The sequence below is a fragment of the Octopus bimaculoides genome, chromosome 3 (assembly GCF_046866305.1).
Source record: "Octopus bimaculoides isolate indiv1 chromosome 3, ASM4686630v1, whole genome shotgun sequence".
NCBI lineage: Eukaryota > Metazoa > Mollusca > Cephalopoda > Octopoda > Octopodidae > Octopus > Octopus bimaculoides.
In genome coordinates this window covers 163,886,565-163,896,564 of record NC_142930.1, presented here as the reverse complement: position 1 = coordinate 163,896,564, position 10,000 = coordinate 163,886,565, and the positions used below count along the sequence as shown (strand labels likewise).

Here is a 10,000-nt window from a genome sequence, read left to right as displayed (position 1 = left end):
GCGCTGGCGGGGATGGTGGCAGTTGACTATTATCACATATATATATACATGTGTATTATCATCTATATGTGTGTGTGTAGGCACGCGTACGTATATATATATGTATGTGTGTGTATATGAATATATGTATGAATGTACATATATATATATATATATATATATATATATATATATATATATATATATATATATACACACGCACATGTTTGTTTTGGTCGTAGTTGTGTTTGAGGCGTTGTTGGCGGCGGTGGTGAGAGTGGTTTTGGTAGTTAACTGTTATCATATATTTGTTTGTGTTTGTGTGTGTGTGTGTGTGTGTGTGAGAGAGAGAGAGAGAGGGTGTGTGTGTGTGTGTGTGTGTGTGTGTGTGTATGTGTGCGAATACATGTATGTATATAAGTATGGACGTAGATACGGGCGCGGGCCTGGCTTCGTGGTCAGAAGCTTGTGTCTCGACCACAAGCTTTCGGGTTCAATCCCTCTGCATGGCACCTTGAGCAAGCGTTTTCTAGCAAGGCCTTTGGCCGAACAAAGCCAGGTGAGTGGATTTGATTAGACGGAAAATGAAAGAAGCCCGCGTGCGCGCGTGCGTGTGTATGTGTGTGTGTGTGTTTCCGTCCCCATAACTTAGTGGTTCGGATAGAATAAGTAACAGGCATCAAAAAAAAGTAGTGGGGTTGATTCATTCGACTAAAAATTTTTGAGGGCGATGCTCCAGCATGACCGTAGTATAATCCTTTCTACTATAGGCACAAGGCCTGGATTTTTGTGGGGAGGGGGACGATCGATCACATCGACCCCAGTATTTGACTGGTACTTAATTTATCGACCTCGAACAGATGAAAGGCAAAGTCGACCTAAGCGAAATTGGAACTCAGAACATAGCGAAAGAAGAAATACCGCTAAGCATTTCGTCCGGCGTGCTAACGATTCGGCCAGCTCGCCGCCTTTATGACCGTAGTATAATGACTGAAAGAGGTAATAAATATAATCTATACACACACACACACACACACACACACACACACACACACACACACACACACACACACACACACAGAGGTCTTTTCTTTCTTACCAAACACCGTAGAATATGATCTGAAGGAGACCAAGTAGAGGGACTGACCCCATAGAGCAGCGTTACTCAAAGTGGTGGTCCGCGGACCGATGCCGGTCTGCGAGCCATCAGTTGCCGGTACGCGGCGAGTTTCCAAGAAAGAAACATTATAAAATGCTTATGTAATATTGTATTTATTTGTTTACAAAATAAATATAAGCTAAAAAAAATTATCAACTTTTATTATATTCATTCTATATATTGTTTCGAAGAAATATTTCCAGTCCCTGGCAGATTGGGAGGAATAAAAACTGCCAGTATAGTTTGAGAAACACTGCCATCGAGGTTCCGTCGTTAGCTCGGCTTCTCAGGCCGTTGGTCATTCTAGATTTTGTTTGGTGGTATTGAAGCCAGTCTCAATGGTATCGATGGAATGGTGTTGACGGCGACAGTCGTCATTACTGATATAGAAGGACGACGTGTTGGTAGCGGCAGATTCTATGTCATTGCTATTGGTATTGTTGTTGTTGTTGTTGTCGGTGGTGGTGGTGGTATGAGTTCAGCTGAGTTGATGGCAATGGTTACATTATTGGTGTTGTTGTTGTTATTGGTGGTAGGATTCAATTGCTGGCGGTGATGTTGTTATTGGTGTCGTTCTTATTAATGAAAGAGGTCAAGGCTGTCAGCCGGCAGAACCGTTAGCAACCCCGGACAAAATGCTTAGCAGCATTTCATCCATCTCTACGTTCTGAGTTCAAATTCCACCGCGGTCGACTTTGCCTTTTATCGTTTCGAGGTTGATAAATTAAGTACCAGAGAAGCACTGAGGTCAATGTAATCGACTAGCCCCGTTCCCTAACATTTCAGGCCCCTTGTGATTTCAGTAGAAAGTATTGTTATTATTATTATTATTATTATTATTATTATTATTATTATTATTATTAAGGCGGCGAGGCGAGCTGATAGAATCGTTATTATGCTGGTGAAAATGCTTAGCTACATTTCTTTCGACTTTACGTTCTAAGTTCGAAATGCCTTTTGTCCCTTCGGGATCGATAAAATAAGAGATCGACGTGATTCCCCCAAATTACTGGCCTTGAGCCAAAATTTGAAATCATTATTATTACTGTTGTTGTTGTTGTTGTTGCGAGATGGCGGAATCGTTAGCATGCGGGAAAAAATCCTTAGTGATATTTCATCCATTTTGACGTTCTGAGCTCAAATTCCGCCGAGGCCGACTTTGCCTTACATCCTTACAGGGTCGATAAATTAAGTAGTAGTTGCGCACTGGGGTCAATGTAATCGACTTAATCCCTTCCCCAAAATTTGAGGCCTCGTGCTTTCAGTAGAAAGGATTATTATTATTATTATTATTATTATTATTATTATTATTATTATTATTGCTTTTGCGGTGGTGTTGGTGGTGGAGTGGCAACGCCATATTGTCGAAGTTAGAATCAGTGGTCATAATGATGTTTGTTGACGCTGTTATATTTTATTTCTGACTCTGCTTAATCATCTTCATTTCATATACAAGCCAGCCAACATAATTAATTTCACTATTCATTAATTCATTACCGGAAGATTATATTTATTCAGCCAATCAAAATGAAATGCAAATCTGCTTTGGTTTTATTTCTAAACAGTATTTAATCTCTGTATCGATTATGAGTGACTCCAGTGTTATTCATGTCTATAGGGACGCTTGCTTTCACGTTGTTCTGCTTTCGATCCCATGGGGTGTCGTCTTTGCTAATATATTCTTAACATAACATCACGTTGACCCAAAATCCGTGAGTGAATTTAGGACGGAAATTCTCTGTGTGTGTGCGCGCGCGCGCGCGCGCGTGTGTGTGTGTGTGTGTGTGTGTGTGTGTGTGTGTGTGCTGTATGTAATTGTGAGTCATACAGACTCACTTCTAAAATGATGTTTATTGAGCTTTGCTGAAAAAGAAAAAAAGAAATAAAATACTGAATATATACATACATATACACATACATACAAACATACACACACACACACACACACACACACACACACACATACTTAGTTGAAATTTACAGAAAATCAAAAGAGGGAGACAGGTGTATAAACAAGAAGCAGGTGTATTAGTTTGACGCTCGGGAAGGTGAGAAAGTCTTTTATGTTTTGAGCCTACGCTCTTCAACAGAAAGGAAGGCGAGAAAATATACAGGGAGAGAATAAAAAAAAAACAACTTTTGGAGTTAGCAGTTAATATAAACAGCTTCAACACAGTTTCCGCTCAGCCAATTTCATTCACTGTGTATTCATTGATAATCATCCCTTAAGTGCACGCAGTAAAATGTACTCGCCGAAAAATCGAACTCGGAACCTTGTAGTAGAGTAACGACCTTACCTGCAAGAAGTCTCCTCCTCTTTTTCTCCCTCTCTCTAAACACACACGCGCGCGTACACATACAAACACACAGAGACACACACTCAAATTCACACACATGTAAATATGTATACATGTATGTAAACTTTATATATATATATATACACACACACAATATAAATATACATCTCTATATATATATACATATATGTACATGCATATATATGCGTCTGCGTAACTGTGTATAAATGCATTCATACATACATGTATATATACCTTGATATATGTGTATGTGTGTATGTGTGTGTGTGTGTGTGTGTGTGTGTGAGGGGGATATTGTGTTTACTAATATTGTGGCGCCTTTTGTTACAAATCGAATCCTAAATAAATAAGTAACTCCCAAAACCTTCAATGTACCACTTACATTTTCATTGAAATGTTTCCAGCCTAAAATGTAATTAACGGCTCCACCTTCACAGAGTTTTGCCGCTATGCAGTCGTATTAAACGCCACGATGTTGAAGAAAATAGACATATTATAAGAGTTTGAAAAGCAGCAATGGTTCGGAAACATTACGATCTCTTCTCTTCCGAACCAGTTCACTGATTCACGTTATAAATCTATTGAAACAATTGCCTTAGAGGAGGTGAAATTATGTACTATTTCTGCATGAAATAACCGTCTTAAGTGTTTCTAGTATGCTTCTGACAATGTGATCATACATTTTATTGTCGCCGTCTTATATATCGAAATATTTATGACACCCTCTCATGAAGAAATTGCTTTCCGCACACACACATAAACAAGAAACTATTGTATATATTTATCTACGTTTTAATAAATTATTAATCCCTCTATAAAACACAATCGGAAACAGCTCACAAACACACGCACGCTCTCGCACAGACACACCTCTTTATAACTTCTATAACAAACAGCCGAGATCATCTCAAACACTGTTATATCTTTTAAAGTCGCTTTCTATAGCGCACATTTCCTACAGCTAAGATGTTGTGTTCAGTTCATTGAATCAACACTCAATTTGTTGTCGCTCGACTGTTAGAAATAGCAGCTAAATATCATTCAGGCCATGCCCTAACATTTTGTGAAAAAAGGGGGAATGTCTAATGTGACTTTTATTTTTCGAGATAGTAGCGAAGGGATTGAAATCATTTAGTTTTCCGCTATATAACTCTTGTGCGTCTGCATGGCTTAGGGGTTAAGGTGTTGCACTCGTAATTATAAGACTGTGGTTTCGATTCCTGGACCAGGTGATGCGTTGTGTTCTTGAGCAAAACACTTCATTTCTCGGTGCTCCAGTCCACTCAGATGGCAAAACAAATAAATCCTGCGATAGAACGGCGTCCCATCAAGAGATGAGGGAATGTATATGTCACAGAAACCAAGAAACTGGCATTGTAAGTCTATGCGACCTGGAACAGAACTTTTGTCCTATATAAGCCTTGGAGGTGGATTGGTAGAGTTCATACAGCGTCTGCTAAAATGGCTCGTGATATTTATTCCGGATCTCTACACACTGGGTTTCAATCCAACCGAGCCAACTTCCTCAGTCATCCTCTCGGCAGTCTGCAAAATATTGGACAAGGCGACATTGAGGAATTACACTGAGAAAGGATAAATGATTCCGTCACATTATCGGAGAGTTTCTTTAGTTTAGTAATTTCCTTGAACTATCAGCACGGAGCTGAGACCGATTGCACAATATATCGTGTGCGATTTCACCAACATGGCACCCATCCTAGCATCTTCCTGGTGGTTTGGGTTAATCCAGGCCTGGCCAACCTGAGACCCGCTTGATACCTTCTTGAAATGGGTTCATTTAAACAAACATTTTGAAAATTTTATCAAAAATTAAAGATTGCAATGAAAAAACCAAAAGAAAAATGCTTCTGTTTTTGCAACGATAATGTTTCGTGTTGAATCTATGATCATTCGTTCATTATTGTAATAATAGCAAGGCGGTGAGCTGGCAGAAACGTTTGTCTTTACGTCCTGAGTTCAAATTCCACCGAGGTCGACATTGCTTTTCATCCTTTCGGGGTCGATAAATTAAGTACCAGTTGCGTTGCGTACTGGGGTCGATCTAGTCGACTGGCCACCTCCCCCAAAATTTCGGGCCTCGTGCCTAGAGTAGAAAATAATCATAGCAAAGCGACGAGCTGGCAGAAACGTTAGCGCGCCTGGCGAAATGCTTGGCGGTATTTCGTCTGTCTTTACGTTCTGAGTTCAGATTCCGCCGAGGTCGACATTGCCTTTCATCCTTTCGGGGTCGATAAATTAAATACCAGTTGTGAACTGGGGTCAATCTAATCAACTGGCCACGTCTCCAAAAATTTCGAACTTTTTATATCGGATTATTATTGTCTATCTTATTTGCTGGGGAAATTTCCAGCGTATCAGGTAGTTATGTGGCTACGGCATGAGATAATCAACGTGTTTGTGTATGTGGTTATGTGTGTGTATGTGTGTATGTGTGTGCTTGTGTGCGTGTGTGTGTGTGTGTGCTTGTGTGCGTGTGTGTACATGTGTATGTAAGTGTGTGAGTGTTGCTTTTTTGATGTCACTCGAGTTTGTCATATTCCCTTATAGCCATCAGTCACGACTAATCATCACTCCGTATGACTATGTAATAATGTGAAAGAGCGAGCAAGCGAGCAAACGAGAGAGAGAGAGAAAGAGAGAGAGTGTATGTGTGTATGTATGTGTGTGTGTGTATGTATGTGTGTGTATGTGTGTGAATGTGAACGTGCTGTGTTGATATATGTGTGTGTGTTCATTAACGTGGGCATATATTTGCACGTGTGAATGCACGTACTGAATAGTTCATTATTATTTTAATTTGTAAAGGAAGTGAGTTTGTAAACATCTAATTTTGTTTACCTATCGTTTAGGTTTAGTTTTAAGTTTTAGGGTATGCAAAGAAAAAAAAGCAAACAAACAAACAAAACACACCTACATGACGTTTTTATATCAATGTTTCTAGCGATCGGCTCAGTCATCGCTCTTCAAGGAAACTGCATACAAATAGTTCTCAAAATATGAATGATGCCAAAAAAAAAAAATGAAATTAATAATATTAACAGCAGCAAGAACAACAACAGCAGCAGTGGCAGCAGAAGCAGCAGCAGCAACAACACCAGCAACAATAGCAACAACAACGACAACAACAGCAGCAGCAGCAATAATAATGATAATAATAATAATAATAATAATAATAATAATAATAATAATAATAATAATAATAATAATTATTATTATTATTATTATAATAATGATAATAATGGATAGCCAACTTAGCTGAGATGTGAGAATGTCATCCCCAGCACTGCTACAGCCACCAACAAACCACCACCAACACCAGCTCCACCATCACCACCATCGTCATCATCATTATCGTCATCATCATCATCATTGTCGTCGTTATCGTCATCATCGTCTTCATCATCATCATCATCATCATCATAAACATCACCGACTCCATCAGCCCTCTTCGACCCCTCACCCCCCACCCCCACCCATCCGAATATCATATCACCATTAGCAACTGCAAGAGCAGCGCCTTCTTTACAGTAATTCTCCTCATCACCATGTCTGTCTTCCCTGCTACTGTCATCACCACCACCACCGCCGCCGCCGCCACCACCACCGCCGCCACCACCATCGTCACTGCCATCACGGCTGACGACCATTAATCCGTTTCGAAATATTAATGATATCCATCACAAAGCCGAAACTAATTAATCTGGGTTAGAGTTCATATTAACGCCTTTTACCTGAGTGATGTAATAGCAGAGCAGATTGTAATCGATTTGCGCTTATGAATAAGCGGAGATTCGTATCGATAATGAAAATGACGACGACGACGACGACGACGACGACGACGACGACGACGACGACGCTGATGATGATGATGATGATGATGATGATGATGATGATGATGATGATGATGATGGAGGTGGTGGTGGTGATGGTGGTGGGGATGACGATGGGATGAAGTTGATGATGACGCCAATAATGATTTCCAACATAATCACAAGATCACACGCTTTCCAGGATGGAACGGTCGATTAAATCTATCTCAGTATTTGACTGGTACTTTGTTACACACATCCACACACACACACACACACACGCACGCACACATACACATACATGCACACACATACACAAACACATACAAGTACATTCGAACACACACAAATAGTTTCTTGCACATGGCTACATACCAATATCTATCTATCTATCTATCTATCTATCTATCTATCTATCTATCTATCTATCAATCTATCTATATATCTATCTATCTATCTACATATACATATTCATACATATATGAACGTATACATATATATGTGGGTGTATGTGTGTGTAGTTTCAATAATAGTTGGTAGTACAACTACTACACTGACCACACTTGTAGGTGTAAATACTTTTACCGTGTTTATAAGCTGTGTATGCGTGGACAGTTCAGTCAAAGTGAATGCTCGGTCACTGACGCAATTCCGATATATCATTGAAATTCCAATATACAATTGTTCGGTTGATTTCTCTTATTAACACACAGTGTTTCCAGTCCATTGTCTGATGTCGTCTGTCCACAAACATCTTTCATGTCTTCTTGCTATCTTCCTTTCAACAATTCCTGTCATGATAGTCTTAGCTAGTGACACGTGGTGCATTGTATGCCCAAAATATGATAACTTGATGGACTTGTTTCTCGACAATGCGTTTCTTTTGACTTTCAGCTATTCTAGTACTGCAGCATTTGTTACCGTATCGTTCGTTTCAATTTAACCTGCTCAATCCGCGGAAGATCCATATCTCGAATGCTTCTGTATTTTTCTCTATAGTTGTGCACATTGTCCATTGTTTAACTCATAATAATATTAAATCAAATGTTTATTCCAATTATATAAGGCAATTGAAGAAATGGCCTTTATTTCTCGCATTACCTATAATTGTGTTATGTTATGCCTTTTATATTTCGTTCAATTATTTATCTAATTATTTTCTCATTCATTGCTATTTCAGTGAAACGGGAAGATGAAACAATTTCTTCGAGTCAAGATATTCCATCAATGAAAAGCAAGAAACCAAGGAAGGCGAGAACGGCGTTTACCGACCATCAGTTACACTGTTTGGAGAAATCATTTGAACGTCAAAAATACCTCAGTGTCCAGGATCGAATGGAGCTGGCCGCAAAACTCAACCTTACTGATACGCAAGTGAAAACTTGGTACCAAAACCGACGGTATATAAAATTCATTGCTTCATTTTAATAGAACGGTGTTATTGTTGTTCTTCTTACAGTTGTTCTTTAATACCGAAGCAGTTCCGGTTAAGCAGATGTATAATCAAAGGCAACAAATTCTAACTATCCTGTCTATCTCTTATGCAACTGTGTTTGTCCGGGAATACGTTGGCCAACGAGTCCTTTATTATGGAAGACAATTATTGTGTAACCGGGGGGAGATTCTGCAGTTATTCAAAGGAGGCCGAATGATGGTGTAGAGCAGAGGTTCTCAAGCTTTTTGAACCACTCATGGCCACATAATACCCCAGCGCCCCACCCCTATTTCTATATATAAATAAATATTTTATATTTTACTAATTTATATATACTATGAATCATTTGATGTTTAATATAATATTATATAATTTGTATACAATACTATAATATTATAATAAATTCATAGCTTCCCCCAATCCACTGCCTTCTTCCCAACGCCTCCTTTTTCTCTACCACCCCCTTAGGCACCAGCGCCTACCTGGACTGTCTCAACGCTCACCGGCGGGGGACGGTAGCGCCTACTTTGAGAACCTGTGGCGTTGAAGCTCCTTTGTCAGGCTCGTCATCAACTGCTTCAGTCATTTGACTGCGGCCATGCTGGAGTTAAAGGGTTTTAGTCAAAGAAATCGACCCCCAGCACTTATTCTTTGTAAGCCTAGCACTTATTCTATCGGCCTGTTTTGCCGACCCGCTAAGTTATGGGGACGTACACACACCAACATCGGTTGTCAAGCGATGGTGGCGGGGTGAGGCGGGGGAACAAACACAGATACAAAAACACACACACATAAATATATACGTATGTATGCGACGGGCTTCTTTCAATTTTCGTCCACCAAATCCACTCACAAGGCTTTGGTCGGCCCGTGGCTATTGTAGAAGACACTTGCTAAAGGTGTCATGCGGTGGGACTGAATCTGGAACCATGTGGTTGGGAAGCAAGCTTCTTACCACACAACCACGATATAAATAAAATCAAAACGACACTAAATAAAAGGGCATGTGATGTGATTATACAGTGGCGATGTGAGTCAGCTGAGTGAGTAGCTGCAACCTCATTGGCTCAGATTTTTTAAACAATCATTACCCCTACATAGAATACTTGGGATTTTGACTCTGTTGATGTCAGAGTTATCACTATCACGATTGTCCACCCAACCCACATTCTTAAAATCCCTAAGTCCTTAGTGCTTAGTTTTCAAATATGTTCAGATGTTATTGTAAATTGATGTGTTATCCATCGCACGACCTATGATGTTGCGTATGGACTTTAGC

The 10,000-nt window shown here is 39.7% G+C and overlaps 1 protein-coding gene across 1 annotated transcript in view; it reads left to right on the top strand.

The window, feature by feature from the left end:
- Window positions 1-10,000, top strand: part of LOC106881284 (uncharacterized) — a 120,616-nt gene that overhangs the window by 108,548 nt on the left and 2,068 nt on the right. The window contains exon 3 of the mRNA XM_089349953.1: window positions 8,467-8,686. Within this exon, the coding sequence (XP_089206079.1) occupies window positions 8,467-8,686 (220 nt within the window). The remainder of the gene's footprint in view (window positions 1-8,466; window positions 8,687-10,000) is intronic.